This window comes from Melanotaenia boesemani, chromosome 4, assembly GCF_017639745.1.
Source record: "Melanotaenia boesemani isolate fMelBoe1 chromosome 4, fMelBoe1.pri, whole genome shotgun sequence".
In the NCBI taxonomy this organism is placed as follows: domain Eukaryota; kingdom Metazoa; phylum Chordata; class Actinopteri; order Atheriniformes; family Melanotaeniidae; genus Melanotaenia; species Melanotaenia boesemani.
The window spans coordinates 13,202,368-13,223,037 of record NC_055685.1 but is presented as its reverse complement, the minus strand read 5'-3'; the positions used below and the strand labels follow the sequence as shown (position 1 = coordinate 13,223,037).

The 20,670-nt window shown below is 41.0% G+C and overlaps 1 protein-coding gene and 1 long non-coding RNA gene across 2 annotated transcripts in view; one reads left to right on the top strand and one right to left on the bottom strand.

The window, feature by feature from the left end:
• ncapg (non-SMC condensin I complex, subunit G) overlaps positions 1-9,227 on the top strand; it is a 33,124-nt gene extending 23,897 nt beyond the window's left edge. Inside the window, exons 2-20 of the mRNA XM_041981945.1 lie at positions 75-303; positions 490-635; positions 757-841; positions 1,074-1,266; positions 1,408-1,557; positions 2,615-2,755; positions 2,988-3,111; positions 3,260-3,349; positions 4,437-4,625; positions 4,710-4,820; positions 6,400-6,519; positions 6,714-6,950; positions 7,030-7,211; positions 7,293-7,458; positions 7,670-7,837; positions 8,150-8,273; positions 8,516-8,563; positions 8,683-8,752; positions 8,843-9,227. Coding sequence (XP_041837879.1) covers positions 75-303; positions 490-635; positions 757-841; positions 1,074-1,266; positions 1,408-1,557; positions 2,615-2,755; positions 2,988-3,111; positions 3,260-3,349; positions 4,437-4,625; positions 4,710-4,820; positions 6,400-6,519; positions 6,714-6,950; positions 7,030-7,211; positions 7,293-7,458; positions 7,670-7,837; positions 8,150-8,273; positions 8,516-8,563; positions 8,683-8,752; positions 8,843-8,969 — 2,700 coding nt within the window. The 3' untranslated portion in view covers positions 8,970-9,227. The remainder of the gene's footprint in view (positions 1-74; positions 304-489; positions 636-756; positions 842-1,073; positions 1,267-1,407; positions 1,558-2,614; positions 2,756-2,987; positions 3,112-3,259; positions 3,350-4,436; positions 4,626-4,709; positions 4,821-6,399; positions 6,520-6,713; positions 6,951-7,029; positions 7,212-7,292; positions 7,459-7,669; positions 7,838-8,149; positions 8,274-8,515; positions 8,564-8,682; positions 8,753-8,842) is intronic.
• Positions 9,228-10,676: 1,449 nt separating this feature from the next.
• Positions 10,677-13,473, bottom strand: LOC121638975. The gene is made up of 2 exons (XR_006010116.1): positions 12,682-13,473; positions 10,677-12,582 (listed from the first exon to the last, which is right to left on the bottom strand). It is a non-coding gene; the product is annotated as an uncharacterized LOC121638975 (long non-coding RNA).
• Positions 13,474-20,670: the final 7,197 nt, after the last annotated feature.

The window sequence follows — 20,670 nt, the reverse complement described above, 5'->3', positions numbered from 1 at the left end:
GTGCCCTCTGTCTTCTTTTTTCTTTTGCGCATCCAGTTTTCACTGTCGCATTTTATACCTCCCTCTCTTTTCAGTCTCATAAAGCAAATAGTCATGCTGTGCGTTTCCGAGCGTGCCAGCTGATCAACAAGTTGCTGGGCAGCATGGCGGAGAACGCCCAGATTGATGACGATCTGTTTGATCGCATTCACCAAGCCATGCTGGTCCGAGTCACTGACAAGTTCCCCAATGTGAGGATTCAGGCTGCTTTGGCCATGACTCGCCTACAGCAGCCAAAGGACCCTGACTGTCCCACCATCAATGGTTTGTTTGTTTATATATATATATTTTTTATTATTACTTTGAGAAAAGTGACCTATCTGTGGGCTCATTATGTTCTATTAAACATATCTTTTTAGAAGCTATCACCTTTATGGTTATAAAAGCATCACTTGTACACTTCCTTTGTCATTGGCCTGCCAGCCGTCTGATGCTCCTTCCTTCTTTCAGCGTACTTGTTGATTTTGGAAAATGACACCAATGCTGAGGTGCGACGTGCCGTTTTGTCCTGCATTGCAATGTCCCCCCGGACCCTACCGAAGGTCCTCAAACGCACTCGGGACATCAAAGAGAATGTCCGCAAGCTAGCCTATCAGGTAGCCATGAGTGTAGTCAGTAAAGAAAAAAAAAACTAAAACGTTCGTACATCCCAAATACCCGTGAAATGTTGCAAATCCTTGTTTTCTTTAATACTTGAGTGTTTGTCTTCTGTTTAAGGTTCTTGCTGACAAGGTTCACATTAAAGCTCTTACTATCGCTCAGAGAGTTGGCCTACTGCAGCAGGGTCTCCACGATACCTCAGGTAAAGGTTTGTGGGTGTGAATGCTATATTGATGCATTTTGCATGTGAAGATGCAGGAAGTGAAAGCTTCAGTTTAAGGAAAATTAAATTTGAAATAGTCAGAATGTGTCTGTCACAATAAATAAGGTCTTTTTGTGCCTGGTTTTGTCTAATTAACAAATACTTCATTCTTCTATTGGTTATTTGCATTTTTGTTTTGTGATTAATACGTTTGACTTGCTGTGTTGTGCAGAGGCTGTGAGAGAAGTGGTTTGCAGTAGTCTTGTGCCGGCCTGGCTGCTTCGGTTGGATGGAAACGTCATCGAGCTGCTCCATCGGCTGGATGTGGAGAACTGTTCAGAAACTGCTATGAACACACTGAAAGCCATTTTCAATAGAACACCCTCTGAAGAGCTGCTGCAGAACAGAGAACAGCTCGACAACAGGTACTCTCATACTTTAATTCTTAAAAATGTATTATTACAAAATAATGATAAAATGTCTGAAAGACTTTTTTTCCCCATTTTTGTTTAATGAGTTAATTTATTTAATAGTTAAAATGTTTGTTAATGTATGTTTTTCAATAGGAAGCTGATCCCAGAAGAGTCTCTAACCTGTGAAAATGTGCTTTACTGGAGAGCTCTGTGTGAGTTCATCAAGGGTAAAGGAGACGATGGCGATGAAATGTTGGAGCAAGTGTTGCCCGATGCTGCAACATATGCCGACTACCTCTGTGGGTAAGAAGACCAACAGATTCACTGAATTTCATTTTTCTGTTGTTACATGTTTTATTACTAATGCAGAATAAACTGAGGACTAAGCTACTGATCAGTGGTTACTTGCCTTATGGAAGAAGTTATCGAAGGAAAATCCCAGTAGTTTTCAATCTAGACATTAAATCCAATGGGAAAGTGTGTCCAAACTTTTGACCGGCAGTGTACCTTTGGGAAAGTTTTTTACTGGTATGATTATAAATGCACATAAATGAATGATTGTATATTAATCTGTGGTGGCCAGTCTTGCCGTTTTGTTCAATAAGGTTCTGATTTCAAAGGTTTTTAGCCTTTTAATATTTCTGACCCAAATGTATTTGGATCAGTCCTGTACCTTTCTTGTTAGTAGTTTGTGTGGTTTTAGTTATTTTGTGCTAATCAGATGCATTTAATGAAAAGCACTTTGCTACAATGACCGTGTTGTAACCATAGGTACCTGAAAGCAGGTCCAGTGTTCTCAGAGGAGCTCCTTCTGTATGTACCTGTGTGGATAATTTAAGCTTTTCTGTACAATTACATAAAGTGCAACTAACTAATTGCCTATATTAAACATACAGTATGTTGGTGTGTTAAAATAACGTATGACATTTCTTTAAGAAGGACTTAATGTTGCCAAATGGATAAAATATCTTCTCCCTTATGTTGAATTTTCCACAGTCCTTCATATTTTTAATTCTCCCAGCTCAGTTGATCACTTCCTACTTGCTGTTTAATTATCTGCTTAATGATTGATGCTGCAGCGTGAAACGCTTTGTTAAATTTGATTTAACACATTTAACTGCTCAGCAAAAGCACTGATTAATCAGCTATAGGTTGCCAGTTGACTCGCTTACTGCTGACATAGCTTTTCAGTGCAACATTTGCAAGTAGTTGTGGTCACGCTACCTACAGTGTTTGATTTATTATGATGGTGCTATATATTCTTAGCTTTACCACTGAAAGCTCCAGAGTGCAGCCTCAGTTTAGTTAATGCTGCAGTGTAGTAACTCGTTTTTTACTGCTGTTTCTTTGACTGTTGCAGCTATCTAAAGGCAGTGCCTGTGCTGTCAGAGGAGCAAAGGGCTGACTTTAACCAGCTGGAGCTTGTCATGACCAAAGAGTTCATCTCACGGCAGCTCATCCATCTCATTAGTTGCCTCGACACCAATGAGGAGGGCGGCAGGTAAGACAAGGAAGAGATCAGTAACAAATATGGAGGTTTGAAGGGTGCAGCTGCAGTCAGTACGGCAGTTAATTTCTCATTTCGTTTATGAATGTTATTGTCCTTAACACATAGGAAAATACTAATAACTGATGTGACTTCACATAGCTGAATGAGTTATGCTATGAGAATTTGTAAAATTCAGCTGTTGTTTTTTAAAAAAATGTATTTAGACTTTTTGAATTGTTTGTAGAAAGCGCGTGCTGGCCGTTCTGCAGGAGATGTTGGCTCTTCCACAGACCCCCTCCTCCCTAGTCTCTCTGCTCACCGAGAAACTCCTCACACTCATCCCCGACGAGCACAGACGCATCCAAACTGTAAGTGACTTTTTAAAACTTAAACCTGAACTTTTTCATGCTTCATCTGACTGCTGTTCCACTTTCCCTTTAATGATGAGTCTCTGCTCAGGTTTGTTTTCATTGCAGCTGAGAATGATGTTCCACACTGCTGGCTTTCTTCACACAGATGGCAGAAATCATCTCGGATGTGAGGGAGCCCATCACGGAGGCCAGTCAGCCAGTGGATGAGAACGAGAACCGTCGGCAGCAAGTCCAGGTGAGCAAGGCAAAGTCTCAATTTATTTCTGTAACACGTTTACAAACAACTGCAGTTGACTGAAGTTATCACCCCTAAATCTGTAATAAATATGGACTAAAATAAAGAATCAATTTAAAAAGACCAAAATTGATTATGGTTGCACAATGAAAGCCATGATAACATGCTTCAAAACAAGCGAATGAGAAGAAATAATTTTCACCATGGTTTTAGAAGAGTCTACGGGGCTCTTATGTCAAAAATAAAAGACATCTTCTGAAAATACGCTTTTGGACAGGAATGTCCAGAAGCACCTGATTCATAAACCTCCATAGTCTGCAGTGTTGCTAAGAGTCACACAAAAGCTTCCAGCGTCAGTTAGATTTTATTTCCTTCAGTTTCACAGTTGTTTATTCTGAACGGCACTTATTTGGCACCGTGCAGAGAGACGGGTTTGAATTAAAAGGATAGTTATTCTATGCTGTTTCTATTACTACATAATGTTTTGATGTAGGTATTTGAATAACTTAAAATTAGATGAATCATTTCCTGGTCTTTTGAATTTTTCTGCACGTCTCGGCTCTAATTATAGTTTTGTCAGTTTCTGTCTTTGTTCCTTCTGCTCTACCTTCAGCTAACAAATGGTTTATATTTGGAGCCCATTTCAACTAGTGGAGTTGAAGGTGCATGTGGTGTGCACTAAACCCATCTTTGCCAAGTGTTTTCTCCTCCTCCCTTTGTTAGTGATCGTCTGTGGTTTCTTTGGACTTCATGCTCAGAGAGACATCGTTAGTAATTGCTGATCTTTCTCTACCTTTCTTTAAGCACTGCTAGCTCTGATGGAAACTGAATTGCTAAGTCAGTTCTATCCCAGGTTTTAGCGTCTATCTGTTCTGTGCACCTGATCTCCCATCGCTTCATTTCTCAGTGAGTAAAGGCAAAGTAGCCACTAGAGGCTTGTAACCTTGCCCAGAGCCTCAGCTGTTGTTTTTCCCTGTTAGCGGAGGCATAGTTGCCCCTCTCAGCGGTCAGTCCTCTCATGTATTAGTCCACCAAAAAAATGACTCTCCCCTTTTCTGTTTCTTTCCTCCCCTCTCCTCTCACCCAGCTTGCAGAAGTGAAGGTGCGTATCTTGGAGGCCAAACAAACTCTGGAGGACTGTATCGCAGCTCAGGATTTCAGCCGAGCAGCAGAGCTGAAGGACTCCATCACAAACCTGGAGGTCCGCAGGAACCAAATCATTCAGGAAATTGCAGAAAGCAACCAGCCAGCTGACAAGGACTTCCGCGCCGAAAAGGTACATAAGGAGGATGCAGGAAACATCACTCACTCCTCAGTTAATGCAGTTTATTTTAAACTGAGACTTTTTTTTTCTCTCCAGAATGACCCAGAGACTCTTTTGAGGTGTTTGATGATGTGTGCTGAACTGTTAAAGCAGATGAACATCAAGACTCGAACTGGTCCAACCATCAGCGCCTTGATGTCCTCGCTGGTAAAAAGTCTAAAATACACTTAAGTGATCAGTAATGTTAGTAAAGTGGTAGCAGAATATCTTTTTGAAAATGGTGTATCAGAGCAACAGTTCTGGTTAATTTGAATATTTGAAAGGCTTCCTTGATGCCTTTGTTTTTATTATTTTATGCTAATGTATGGGGGCTGTGTTTTTCGGTGGATGGAAAATTAATACTGCAGCTTTGTTTCAGATGTGGTGTTACTTTTCATTTAATCATACATAATACATTAAACACAAGTTAAACAGATATCTGTTGTGTGTGTGATGTGCGCTTAAGGCCTGGTACACATAAAGATTATTGGGCTGTTTTTGTCCCTACTTTGCCCCTTCCCGACCAAGGACAGCAAACGCCTGATCATCTTGAATCTTACATGATTTTCCTATAAAATGATCATTTGATCTGAGGTGTTACGAGTGAATTTGTGCCGACAAACGGTTCGAAAACGGGTCAGACCAATCGGAAGTATTGAAAATGTTCAATATTTACCACCAAATATCTTCACGTGTGTGTGGAAAGCCGACGACTCCTGAGTTGTGATTGGGGATTGTGATGTGGGACGGAATCTAGCCAATCAGAGAGCGAGATACATACTCGTCTTGTGTGTCCTCTTCCATGCTGGGTGTTGTGTTGTTTCCGGTTGTTGCTATGTTTCTTCTTCATTTTTTTTTAAGATCACGTTTGATTACGACAGATTTCCGGCTCGGAGGACTAGATTGTAGATAGGTTGCGGGACAGCATCGTAATGTGTGTGTTATTCTGTGATCAGATTATTGGAGCACACCACGCACAGAACGATCAAAACTGTTAAACGGCTAATTTTTTTTATCTTCACATGTGAGGTCTCGACCAGATAAAAAAAAAAAAAATCTCATCAGAATAATAAAAAAAAATCTGTGTGTGTGTACCAGGCCTTAATTGTGATGTGAAAGAAGGATCAGGACAACAACAAACATGAGTTCCTCTAAACTGCTAAGGATCCAACAAAAACAGCAGAAGGCTATAAAAAGATATTAGTCACTCTTAAAATATCACTAACAACAGCTGTTTAAGGGAACTGAAAAGCAAAAAAAGGAAACACTTGGGTGCAACAGAGCTGCAGGAAAGTTTAGTAATGCAAGGATAGTGATGACAGTTAAACTGTACAGTTAGAGAGAGTACAAATCAGTAATAGAAATGGGCCTGGAAACATCTGAAAATCAGACGCTTTGGAAAGAAGTTCTTTTAGCAAAGTAAAAATTGGCTGTAAACAGCTAGATGCTAGCAAGTTCTCCAGTAATCTGTGGGGAAATGTGTGTTTGCAAGATGGTCTAAAATATTTGAGGTAAAATGGCTTCTAACTCCTCAATCAATAACAGAAAGACACAAATCAGTTTTTAGGGTGGGTAAACATTCTGTTTCCTGCCATTGTCAAATAAAATATGTGCTTCCTAACTATTTTCTTTAAAGTGTGATGCCTTTTTATTCTGGTATAATCTGAATGCTTTGGTACAAATACAGTAACTTATTTTTGAGATCAGTGCATTGGATAACATCACCTTTTCTGTCCATCTCTGTTAGATTCTACCCAGCATAGCAAATGCTCACCCTGCTGTGCGCAACATGGCCGTGGTGTGTCTGGGAACGTGCACTCTGCACAGCAAGGAGCTGGCCAAAACCCACATGGTTCTGCTGCTACAGGTAATTTCACAGTTTTTTTCATATTCAGAAAACGTATTTCAATGCATTTCTAAGCGTGCTGAATGTGGAGATGGTTTCATCTGTAGTTTTTTTTTGTTGTACAGCTGTAAAAATATCTATTTTTAGAAATGCTACTTTGGTTCACTTTTAAAAACTTGCAGTTGGAAGAATGATTGTTTTCTGTGTGTTTCCAGATTGCTCAGCTGGATGAGGTAAAGATCCGTATCAGTGCTCTGAGAGCCATCCTTGACCTGCTGCTGCTGTTCGGCTTCCAGCTGCTCTCTGAACCTGCTCCCACCCAACCGGCACAACCTGCTCAGTCACCAGAAAAGCAGGATGACGACGCAGCGCTGGCCGAAGACAAGGGCGATGTCCCAGAAGACACTGCACAGAGTATACTTGTGATGCTTTCGGAGTTCTTGGACAGTGAGGTGAGGCTGATTGTTTGTATGATTAGAATCTACAGTACGTGTCTGGTTTAATAAATATCTGCGTGCCAACCATTCCCAGGTGTCTGACTTGCGGACAGAGGCTGCAGAGGGCCTAGCCAAACTGATGTACACGGGACGCATCTCTAGCGCCAAAATGCTCTCACGTTTGGTGTTGCTATGGTACAATCCTGTAACTGAGGATGACACCCGTCTACGACACTGCCTTGGCGTCTTCTTCCAACTCTACGCCCGCGAGAGCAGGTCTCACATAAACATCTGGTGTGATGTAATTAATTTTATTTATTACAACTGTATGCAGCAAAGTGTTTTTTTGTGTATCAGAGTCCACCAGGAAGTTGTGGAGGAAGGTTTTCTACCGACTGTTCGGACTCTCTTGAATGCCCCGGCCACCTCTCCGCTAGCTGAGGTGGATATTAACAATGTGATTGAGCTACTTGTTGAGCTGACCCGCTCAAGTGCGCTTATTAAGCCTTCTTCTAACACAGAGGTAAGAAGCATCCACTGAGCCGTTTTTGAAGTAAACAAAACCCTAAGATCATATGTTGCCGCCGTCTTCAAAGAAATACATTTTATTAAAGTCTGCAGCTCAATAAAATAAAAAGCAATCAATTATTAGGGTATATTTTTAAAAGGCTGAATTTTAAAATGAAGGTACAATAGATCTAATGGTGTGTTTTTGTACCTGTATATGTCCTCAGGAGGTGTGTGTTCATGACTACTTGGCAGTGCGTATGTGTGGGGAGATGCTCAAAGACCCCATAGCCCCTGAGGTTCGTCTCTATGCCAAGGCTCTTTGTAACCTGGAGCTCAGCAGGGACGAAACGGTCAGGAAGGACCTGCAGACGCTGCTGCAGCAGCTGGTACAGGTACATTTAGACGGAAGAGCGTACAGCTATGCAGCAATGCTAATATTCAAGTTTAATGTTCAAGATCTCCACTTTATCAGTTCAGTATGCCAGCATTTCATACATAAAATGCACCTGAATCAGACACAAGTCATTCATTTTGGAGTGTTTGAACATTGATGCTCCCATCTCATCCGTTGTGTTTGGTGACTTCCAACTATTTACATTTGCTAAATACTTTTAAAACATAAAATTCCTTTCAGCTGCAGGTGTATTAAAGTGACTTGACTACTAAAAAAAGCCACATGTATAGCTCCTCTTCTCCTCTTGCAGGTAGTGAAGGATCGTGTTTGCCTCCGTGCTCTGGAGAAAATGATGCATCAGTTGGTGGACTCAAAAGAAGAGACTGAGCTCCTGAGCGCCAGCGCACTACAACCACTGGATGTTAATGCAGATGGTACGCTGCTTTAAATAGACTTGAAAGGCCAGCTGACACCCTGCTGTGCACCTGCAGCAGACAGACTATTTGCCTGGATTAACAATACACATTTTTGACAGATTCATTCTGTATAAGGGTTCTTCTTGTCAGAACGTTGCTAAGTAGATGAAATGTGCCACATTTTGTCCTCGTCAGTGTTTGTCAAGGCTGCAGCTGGGGAGTGAAGGCATGAATTTGGTGTTTGTTTTTTTTCTCCACAGAGGCTGCAACAGACGATCCATCAAAATCTGCCAAGAGAGCCAAAAGAGGTAATGCAGGTTCTGTATATTCGTTGTTTACAGCGCCATTTTATTTTTAGAGCTCTTGTCGTTTGCCTGAATGAAGGTGACTCAGCACTGGGAGGTAACCTGAGTGTTTGTTTGCACAGGTCAAAGGAAAGTCTGCACTGCCAAAGGGGGCAGAAAGCCAAGCAGGAGGGCAGAGTCATCAGAAGAGAGGTGAGTCCAGAGGGGGTTGGACATGAGAAACACATGACATTTATTTAGATATCTATACATATACAGCCACCGTTTCTGTTTTGGCTACAGTGATGGGGAAAATGTGCCGGAGCCAGCTGCTGCGGTGCGTCCATCGCGGAGGGCCAAGACGGCAGCTTTGGAGAAGACAAAACTGGATCTGAACCCCCTCATAGATCAGGAGGCCAATGTGTCATAAAAGTCCTGTCATTGATAGCTTTATTTAAAAGGAAATAAATGTTTTTTGTGCTTTTAGTTCTTTGGGTACTCTACCGGAACTTAATTCACAAATAGCTGTCTTTTAGTAATTTTTTTTTTCTTTATTAAATACTACATGTAACTTACCTGTTGTCTTATTGTCATTTTATTCATTAAAGCAAAATATATTTGATGTAAAAACTGTCATCTTTCCTCCACAAATTATGTTGTAAAAGGACAAATTCAGAGTTTTAACAGATTTAGATTTTTTTTATCCTTATTTTAAGAGTGACTTTGTCACATTGATCCTGAACCAGCAGGAAAAGAGCCACTTGCAGGATGCTGACAATTAATAATCCCTCATTACAGCTGCTAAAACAGGTTGAACTGTTAAGATTTTCTATATTTCTGCATCAATATGAGCTAAAATAGCTTTAGATTTTCAGGCAAGCGAACAAAGGAAAAGGATGAAACTTTGAATATTATACAGAATTATGTATGAGTGATGGATTATTTTGAGATTTCTTCAATAATTTTCTGTAGGGATGCACGATTTTGGATTGTTGGCTGATAACAGATACTTTAAGTCATTTGGCCGATAATACTGATATTTCCCTCCTAAACCAGTGGCAGTTTAAGTAATTAAAATACAGTATTGTTCTGCATACTGGCATGTTGGCAAATGCAGATGTAAAAGCTGAAAATGATGTAATGATATTAACTACTTGTGCAAAATACCATTTCAACTTTTATTATGTACATGTCAAATCATGACAATTATGTTTAAATAAAACAAGACATGTGCATCCTAACAGACTTGGACTATGTTCTCCCAGCACCTATTTTATCAGTTAATTGTATCTGTGGAATGGACGATAATTGATTTTGAAACCAATATCGTCCAATACCGATATTGTGCATCTCTACTTTACAGAACAGGGATTGTGCTTATCTTTGAAAGCATTTCAAGGTCTGAAAAATGCTGATTATCAGGGTGGAAAAAGGTTAGAAAATCATCTGGACTACACTTCAGTCAGGTTGAGGACAAGTGGAGGAAATTGAAGACCTTCATTAGAGTGGTCACACAAAGATTACTTAGACCACTTTGTACGATAATGTGTAGTTTCAAATGCACTCAGTATATATGTGAGGTCTTTAGTTGCTTTAGATTTTCTATTTGAGAAAACTAAAAAAGTGGAAGGCAGGGCTGCAAGGAAAACACTGCTGCCTCCGAGAAACAGATGGAACAAACTGCAGAAAAAGTAAAAAAATTTGTGTTTCATCAATTCTCTTTAATTCCCACTTGGTCTTGCACATCGTTGGAAGTCTGATTAGACATTTACGATGAGGTATAACTTGTAACTTCTGCTTCCAGAATGAGCTACACGGCTAAACGTGGGAGTGGTAAATATACTCACCTTAAACCAGCACGAGTATGAAAACCGACGAACATCAGAGTTGAAGCTGTTCTGTTTTAAGGAATAAACTAGAATTTCTCCAAACTGATTCCCACCCCGTCGTGATCTTCAGCTGCAGCCTCGGCAGGTGATAAATGCAAAGATTCAGACGTTTTCCATTCTGCATAGGGTAAAATACGACTACTTTTTCTATAATTTGTTTAGGTTTTCTTTATTAACTTTGAGGACTGATGATTGTATGTCACTTCATGCAGAAATGGGCCGATAGTGTGTAAAAATAATAATCCCAATTTACTTGAAAAGACTTTATTGATCCAGTCACACTTCTGTTGCATCTGTAATGAACGGTATAAAAACATGATAAAGAAAATATACAACAGATTTTTAGCACCAGGTTCTTCAAAAAACAAAGGGCCGATGGTTATTTCTGACATGACTGAACCTCTCCAACTTATTTATGTTTACATGGCAACCATAGTGACATACATATATACAAGGGTAGTCAGGCAGAAACTTTCTACGGGGTACATTTCTGACCTAAACACAGATATTTTGGATCTACCAGGTGTCTAATACATGGCAGGAAAACATAATAATCCAAATTAGTGTTTCTTAAAAAACTCTGGCCTTGTTTGTGACACAGCTGATAAGCAAAGGAGCAGTAGACTTAGCAGAGTCCCAGTGGAGGTAGGCATCTTCTGCTGCAACTTAAAGGGAGAGACAACAAAGAAAGGAAAAAAAAAACACTCCAAGGAAACTAACACACAATCTACCTTTATTTAAACTAAATAATGCTAATATGATCTCTCTTTTTTTTATAAATGCTATGACTTATTTTTTTGCTTCTTTAAGGAGAAAAAAAAAAGCAGGTGAGAAAACCGGTAGTACCCTCTAACCAACGTTATGCCTGAGCCTACAAGGCGCCTTCGGTCTTAATGGGTTTAAATCTCAGAACATCACAACATGGCTGTGGAAACAGATGAAGTTAACACACCTGGTCACTGATTCTCGTGTACATCCATTCGTCTGTCAACAATAAAATAATTTCTACATTATGATAAATCATCTGGGTTTGTATTGCACCAAAGAGATTCTAGATTTACAGTAGGGGTTGGTAGTGGGACACAGGATGTGCAAAATATAGGAGTAAACTGTGTAGTGGGATTAATAATCTCAAATGGAATAGTGCAAGAGGTACATCTGGCAGCGACATACAGTAAATGCTGTGGGTAAATGAGATGCATACAGATAGTTGAGCAAAAATCAGACAGATCCCACCAACCAACAAATAAAGCTTAATTTTCCTTCTACAACTGCATAATGCCACTTTCTTTATTCACACACACACACACCACCTGTGTTTTGTGGACGTGAATATGTAACCATTGGGATCAGCATTTGGAACCAAGATTTGCAAATGTAAAATATGTTAAAAGAAAATTACTCAAAATATTTAGCTGTAGTAGGGGACTATGGCCAATTACTGAAGTACATGTAAGTATATAGTTGGAGCCCAAACACACACACACACGCGCACACACAGGAGTTAAGATGGCCTTAAAAAAAAATCCTTCATTACTAGATATGTACTGGGTTGCCAAAAACAAAAACAAAAAAGGCTCAGATTAAAACTGTTTAAAAATTTTAGTATTATTTTAACTAACCTATAATATTAAACCAAATTATTCAATTATTCAGAATTTCAAATGCGCTAAAGTAAGATTTTTAATAAATAAAAATGGACAAATTTTGTAGGTTTTAAGCAGGAGTGCCTTAAAGTAGAAAAACAACCAAATTTAGATTAAGATTTTCTTTAAGCTTAGTTGAACTTCATAGGTGGGGGGTGTATTCAGGTGGCACTGTGATAATGCAGGAGAGCGCCGTCCTTCCTTACAGCTACTCTTACAGAGCTCACTTTACAAGCACTTCTCCCATTAAAACTCTCCTTGATGAAATGAGTTCTACTCCTACAGAAAGACAAAGGCAAGTTGACCAAGAAAAAAAAAAGTAAATATGTATCAACGGATAAAAATAGTGCAACATCAAGCTTTTAAGTTAGACTGCTACATGACTGCTGAGTGTAAGACTGACCCTAAGCGGGATGGTCAGTCCAAGTGGTCAGCTCAACGTCTGAAGGCACCGCGTTCAACCACAGTCCCTTTCCCAGGGAGGAGGCCTCGTGCTTAATTTAGTTTTCTGCGAAGAAAAAAAAAAAAGAACAGAATTACGTTATTTTTTTATTAGAGAACTTAGAAAATCCTTCTTCAAATTTAAAAAATAAAGCAAAGTAATTACCAAACACAAAGTCGCACCATCTCGGTCCTGTCAGGCCCCTCATTCGCGATTGTCTCAACTTTTTCGCTGGTGGTGGTTGTGGTAGTTCAGTAGATACAACCCCAGGGCTTCTTTTACACCTCTGCCTCCCCGCTGGCACCGCATCCTGCTTCTGCACTGATTTCACTACAGAATCCGTCTGCTGCCTTGTGTTACTTGTGCTCCTTTTTCTTTCACTTTTCACAGCTTCAACAACTTGTACCAGTTCTCTCTCCTTCCCAGCAAAGAGGTATGCAGAAGGTGACCCATCATCCAGTGTCACAGTACAGGAGTCCCACTCCTCAGCTGACTCGCTATCCGGAGAGTTGATCTTTCTCAGAAACACCCGGCACTCTTTTAGAGTTTCAGGACTCCAGGCTTTGGAACTGAGATTCTGCTCTTTGTGTGCATCCACAAGTTCCTGAGTTCGGTTAACAGAACAGGTGGCATTGCTCTCAAGACAGTCAGAGAACTGATCTTTTACTGACCTGTGCGATGCTTTACGACTTGGCCGTTGTCCAGTTACTACAGTTCTGTTTAAGCAAACCGATGTCACTTTTCTTTTCTTTTTGTTCCCCCGCTTCTTTTGACGTGTCTTCCTTTCCTTTTGGGTTAGGAACCTTGACCTTGCTCTGACCAAAGTTGCCTTGTATTTACCAGATGAGTTGCATCTCCACCACAGGACTCCCCGACTGCGTTTATGCATTGCAAATCTAGGAATAAAAAGCTGTCGCCTAACTTTATTCTTTTTCAGTCGTCGTTGAGCTTGCTGATGTTGCAAGTGGGCTTTTTGGCACAGTTTTGGCAAACTTCCTTGATAATGTTTGCGGAGTCTCGGTCGCTCTGCCTGAGGACTATGGCAAACACTTTCTTTATTAGCAGACGGCGAGGGAAGTGCATGAGATTTCATAAGGATTAGCGGGAGCTTGCCTTCTTGACAATGGCCAGCAGATTGTGTCTCTGTAAGTCTGCATAAACCAGGAGCAGACCTGCTGCATGCTACAGGACCTTGGGTTTGTTAGAGTGAACAGTCCAAACCGTGCTCTCTGACCACAGATGAATTTTTTGACTTTCTAGTTAATGAACTGCTCCCTTGAGTGTCTAATGTGGAGTTAAGAGAAATTTCATCATCTTGGGTCTCAGCAGTGTCTGTGACCCAGGTGTCAGAGATAAGTCGTATTCTCCTGGCAAGCTCCTGGTCAATGTCTGCTCCTTCAGATGATGCTGCCCACCACCTTAGTGTCTCTTTTGGGCTAAAGATTGACTCTACAGATACTGCTGCAACTTTGCTAGGTCTTGAGGAAATGCTTGCCCCTCTCTTGTCCATAGAAACTGCCTTTTCTTTCCTGAAGTTTCTACACTTCTCTGTTGCTCTTCCTGTCTCCTTTTCATTGCTTTCCTTGGTTAGCAGAAGCTGGCTTAGAGCGCCGTAGAAGAGCATTACTGTGGCTGTATGATCTAAAACCTGAAGTAGCAACCGCATGCAGAAAGTGGATAGAGGGTTTTCTTACCCTCATCGAATGTCGCACTGGCTACAGACCGATTTTGGCAGTTCATCTTTATGCTTGTTTGTTTCTAACCCCTCCTCCATTTGACTCCTTTTGCTTGTTAACTGACAGCTGATTGTCCGGGGCTCTTTGGCAGATGTGACCTCTGGCAGGAGTGCTTTCTTAGGAAGATGTGTTTCAGGTGATTGCTGCTTGTCTTTATTTATCAGAATTTTGCGTTGACGAGGTGACACTGTAGTGACTGTAACAGATATTCCAGAGATTTTAACTTTTGCAGGTCTTCCTGGTTTTCTTGAGGGGGCAGATTCATCCCGCTTCGCAAATTTGATGTTGCCGCCTGACTGAGGAGCAGGCTCTTTTGCAGGGCTGACTAAGTTTATCTCTTCTGAGGCTGTTTTGATACTACTTGAACTCTTCTTAGAACGGTGCAAGAAAATGCCCAAGTCACCTTTAAGATCCACTCCCTGCAAAACATCACTAAAGTCTGTCTGTAGCTTGTCAAAACCCTCAGACACCATTCGTTTGTTTCTCCTTGAACGACCATATACTACCGTAATTTTGAGATTTTTGTTCACACTGTCCTCACTATCAGATGCCACAAGACATTTTCCATTTAATGTTCTTGTCTCTGTTGATGCTGCAGCATCAACAGCCTTCTGCTTACGAGGTCGACCAATGGGCCTCTTCACTTTTTGCTCCAAATGTGGTCCCAGCTTTTTTGGCCGGCCTGGACGTCTTTTTGGAGGAGTGGTTTCATGGGGAGATGGCAAATCATCTGGTGAATGTTGGCTTTCAGTTCCAGATAAACGCTTGGATGGAGTACTGTCGCTTGATCTTCTGGAGCCACTTTTAGGTGGTGAATACGCCGACATTGGAAAAGATGTTGTCTTGGCCAGCAAAGGCGTCGACTTGGCCGGCGAGGAAGCCGACTTGGCCGGCGAGGAAGCCGATTTGGCCGGCGAAGGTGTTGACTTGGCCGGCGAGGAAGCCGACTTGGCCGGTGAGGAAGCCGACTTGGCCGGCGAGGAAGCTGATTTGGCCGATGAGGAAGCCGACTTGGCCGGTGAAGGTGTTGACTTGGCTGGCGAGGAAGCTGACTTGGCCGGCGAGGAAGCCGACTTGGCCGGCGAGGAAGCCGACTTGGTCGGCGAGGAAGCCGACTTGGCCGGTGAGGAAGTTGTCTTGGCTGGTGAAAATGCTGACTTGGCCGGCGAGGAAGCCGACTTGGCCGTTGAGGAAGCTGACTTGGCTGGTGAAGGCGCCGACTTGGCCGGTGAGGAAGTTGTCTTGGCCGGTGAAAATGCTGACTTGACAGGGGAAGATGCAGATCTAGTGCACAAGGTAGCAGATTTACATTGTAAAATGACAGATTGTACTGATGCACACTTTCTGCTCTGCCTTTTGTGTTTCTGAGGTGCTCCTGACCATGAAGACTCTTCATAGGGGTCAAAAGGTTCTTCTGTTTGTGTAGTAGAACCAGAACCTGCTGATTTGAGACTATATTTAACTCCTCCTTTATCCTTTACTGGTGATACAAACATGAGCTTGATTGGACTAGTGTACTGGATTTGGGAGCTGAAAGGGCTCTCAACACTGATGGACTTAATAGTGACATCAGCATTTGATGAGTTTTTGGGCATATCAGGAACCTCTAGTCTTGAAGATGATCGTAGCCTTCTACTTAAGCCACAGTCAATATCATCTGCTCTTTTTTCTGGGCTGTGTTTTTCAGAACTCTCTTTGACTGTTGTTTGGGACAAGCTCTGATATGGAACTTTTATCTCTGTGTTAGAAAGTTCACAATGTTTTTTTGGTGTTTTATAGGCAAGCTTTCCTATGCACTCCTGTGAGGACAGGTGGGTTCCACTTTCTGATTTAAGATGGACATTGTTGGCATCTTTAGAAAATGAGTCCAAGGTGCTAGATGTCAAAGCCTTGTTGTTTTGTGCTGTACTGTTGAAGATGCTGTCAGAGATACTTGCAGGGATGAACAATCTGGGCTCTGTGACATAGGATAAAATCCACTGTGGAGGGACAATATTTCTTGTGGATTTTCTTACGCCCTTGCACTGGACTGACTGACACTTTTGTCCCTCTTTAACAGGACTGGAGGAATCTTTACCAGGTGTGTTGTCTGTGTCAAAGCTTTGGATTGATGGGGTTTCTACGAGACTCGTATCACAGCCACCTTTACAATCTTCTCTACAGGAACTACCATACTGATGTGTTGAGGTTGCGTTCACTGTTATCACCTGTGTCTGTGCTTCTTTTAAGTCTTGTGTTTTATGTGTACATTGTAGCTCAGGGTTTTGTATTTGAGTATTTGACAAAGTAAGTTGTTTTTTCTCACTTATCTCCCTTTCACTCTCCTCTCCTTTAACAGCCTCCAGCTCTTCTGTTATAACTGTTTTTATGGCTTCTTCAGTTTCCTCCCTGTCTCTTTCTGCTGAGAGCATACTCAGTGTTGCCTTCAGGACTTTATGATTCTCTACAGGTTCTACAACTACATTTTTTCTTTTAGACACCTCCTTAACAAGATCTGGGTCTGGTGAAGTGCCTGATGTAGTTATAGAATGATTTCCATCAGACACCTCCTTAACAAGATCTGGGTCTGGTGAAGTGCCTGATGTAGTTATAGAGTGATTTCCATCTTTCAGTCTTGCTTTCTTTGTTGGAGGTCCCCTTCTCCTGTTGTAGGACTGATCAAGCCTGGCAAGCTCACGTTTAATTTGTAAACTTTGCCTTCTGGTAGATGCATCATCAGCAGGTGTTGCTATAGCAACCAGAACTTCCTGGCGACGGCGGTAGCGGGTATTGGGCGACTTAGGCTCTTTCTTATCGTGTTTGTTAAACAGCTCACTGAGACTGTAGTCGCTAGCGCGGCCTGTGTGAAGCACTGTGGTGATGATTTCGGTCAGATGTGCATCAGCATGACACTGTAGGTTCTGACTGGTTGAGGGAAACTGTGGTTGCTCCTTTTCAGTAACACAGATAGGTGTCGGAAGCAGAGTAGGTTCTCTGTCTATAGATGTGATTGTCTCCAGTTTCTGACTGAAGCGATTCACAACATCTTGCAGCAAAGTCCCGCTTGGATTTTGATCAGCCTGACTATTTTCTGGGGTCTTACACTGTGGCTCGTTATCTGTAGCTGTAGCCACATCTGCTACCATGTGGCTACCACTCACAGAAATGCATTTAACCATTGGTTCAGCTTTCTCCACTTGCCTGTGGTGATGGAGGGCTGGTGGTTTTTCATTAGTTTTCTTACTGATGTCTGAGGGAATGGGGGACAGAGGGGGAGGAGAAGGGCTCTGTTCCCTCTGTAGGACAGGACAGTGATGATTCCCATCTCCAACCCCTCTATCTACTATATTTTTGACTTGTCTCAGACAGGTGTGGTTTGGATGACATGAACAAGAGTGAGTACAAGATGGGGATTGGGATACCACTGAAGAGGGCACAAAAGAACTTGCTATGCTGTTTCTGTGGCCCACTGCAAAGCTTTGGCAGGAAACACAAGGAAGTCTGTTGGAGCAGAGATTTTCCATCCTGCGCCTCTGCACACAACCATAGCTGGAGCCCCGATGACCTTCACTGTTACAGCTTCTGAAGGGATGATGATGGATGCTACAGCCAGTCTTTGAGTCTCCTGGATGGTACACGGCACTGCAATGACTTTGACGACTGCTATTTGCTGAAGTGCAGTACATGCTGTGGTTATAGGCTTTACATTCATTAAAAGGGGCTGAATGAGGTGTAAAGGTATCCAGTGGGCTTACACCACAGTGACAGCAGTGGGATTCAGTCTGACTGACATGTTTGTGATTAAGAAACTGGAGCAATTTTTCCTGGTGTGCCAGCTTCAGGATTTGGTAGAGTAAAGATCGGTGTGCTGAGCACAAAGAATGTAGAACAGCGTCCAACGTAGAACTCTGATGAAACTTAGTCCCTCGCCGTCCCAGATCTCCCAGTTCTTCTGTAACTGATGGCAGCTGGAAACTAAAGGCAAAAATGCAAAAAGTGGATTTAGGAAGCTTAACTTAAAACTGAGCCTAGCCTAGGTTTAGCTAACCGCATCCCTCTGCCTTTTCTTACTTTGAAACCTTGTTTGAGCACAGTAAAAAGATAACGTTAAATTTTTAACCCTTTAACCCTTTGTTGTGGCTTATTATTGAAGATCTAGAGTAATTTTAAATTTCATAACCACAACATAAAATGGCAATGAATTTTGGGATAATATAATCCACAGTACATCATTATCTTTAAATCTATAACCTAGGTAAAGGGTGACAAAAAAAAAAAACAAAAAAAAAAAACACAAACAAACAAAAAAAAGATCTTGCTCTGGTTTTCCCCCATTTTTACAAGACGTTTTTTAGCCAGAGCGCAAACTTTACTTGAGTAATATTTTAAAGTTAATGCACTTTTTAGACAAGACACATTCATGTGGCTACTGGGCCACAACACAGAACACTGGGGCTTATTTACAGACAGGGGGAGTGACTGCACTGTCCGGCAAGAACAGTATTACTCTACGATATTCACTTACAAATAGTATTTTTTGGAGTACTGAAGTGCAGTACCAAACCATATTTTGCTTGCATAGTAACAGTAAAGAGCTGCCAGTTCAGACCGATCACCTAATGAAAGGATATGGTGCAGTATGGAGGGGGAAAAAAAAGAACATGACCAAGGAGGCCTTGAACATCTGACTCTGACTTGTTGAAATCTATTATCAGGCGAGAATGGAAAACATGCTGCTTTCAAAACTATAGCAGCTTTTTTGGGAAAAAAAGTCTTAAAAAAATAAAAAATAGCAGTGTGCTGATATCATAGTGACATTCCTCTATTGACAAAATAATAATGCGCCACTACAGAAATCCATATTCAACAAATTGGAAAAAGAATTAAAAAGCCACATGCAATGATGGTGTTTTTGCTGCAGGTTTTAGTGGACGTGGTAAATTGTTAGTTTCCTAATCTGGATTTCTGTTGCTAGGTTTTATTCAAGAAAAGATGACAGCAGTTATTAAAAAGGATAAAACTCTGTCCTTGTTAAAAGTGAATTATCTTCAGGCAAACCTTTATGCCAAGTAAAATCATAACAGGAAACTAATTAAGTTAGAGAAATGTTTTATTGATAAGCTGCTGAAGGCAAATGATGACATTCTGCTGAAAGCAGAAGGAACGATTGTAGAAACGCTCAAACTAAAATATGTTTTGTCAACAGCATTTTTGCCAACCTTACAGTTCAAAAATGTTTAAATCAGTCAGCAGGCCATTTAAACGAGCATTTAACTGTATGATTAAGCAAGTTATTAAATATTGTTAACATTGAAGTATATGATGTTGGAAACTTCCTCCAGTGATTGACGTACCGTCTGTGTTGAGACTCAGCTCAAATGTAGCATTACATTCTGTAGTGTTAATATGGAACTTGTTAAAATAAAATTATTTTCTATAAAGAAATGGTCAAATAATTTAACAACAACATAAGCACTGAACAACCACAACAGTTAAAACGGTCATTTCTGGACTAAATAAATAGAAGTATATATTCAAAAGCATTCATGCAGGTGTAGCAACACACATATCACACTGGATCAAGTGGCTCATTACAAATCATACATCAAACTAAAATCACAATTCTGAAGCAGAATCAATAATAAATATGTATGCAGTAACAACACAAAACAGGATTCTATGTCTTTAAATCATAGTGCAACAATTGATTTATGCATAAATATTATATTAGGCTGCTTCACTGATTTGCCAGCAGATAAAAAAAAACCCCCAAAAAACTCAAAGCCCAGCTCCATTTCCTCAGAATATACCGCAATGAACAATTAAGCCTGTACAATAAAGTTTTTCTATTTTTCAGGCAGGGTTTGGTCTTCTTAGGAGTAGCCTGAGACACGGGCAACATGTACCATTAGAAGCACATACATTCAGGAGTATCTATATAGCTCTTGGTTAAGAAGATTAAAATGCCACAACATTTTCCCACCCCCCAAAAAAGAAAAAAGCTTTAAAATACAAAAGCTTTCCTTGATTATTTAGCTTATAATTTGCCAAATTTTCAAATGCCCTTTTGACTCAATTCAATGGTTTCACGCAGAAAATCTTTGTTGCAGTACTAAACTGGTTTGATGGCAATAAATTTACACCAGGTGTTGTTCCTTGAGACAAAATGTTTACAAGTGTTCCTAAGCAGAGGCAAGCTTTTCCACAAGCAGATCTGGTATTCTAAGACTGAGGACTTAATGTGAAACCCCATATATGGTGTAGGCAGATAAAAGTTCAGAGGTATATGTGACAATGAGGTTAGAGTGTGTGAGAGTATGAGAGGCAAGCTGACATTGCAGCAAAACAAATCAAAGCAGCTTTGTGTGGCTTACCCTGAAATGCTGCTTTGGTAGTAGCATTATAAACGGAAACAGGCTCCGACAAAAAACATGTAGCT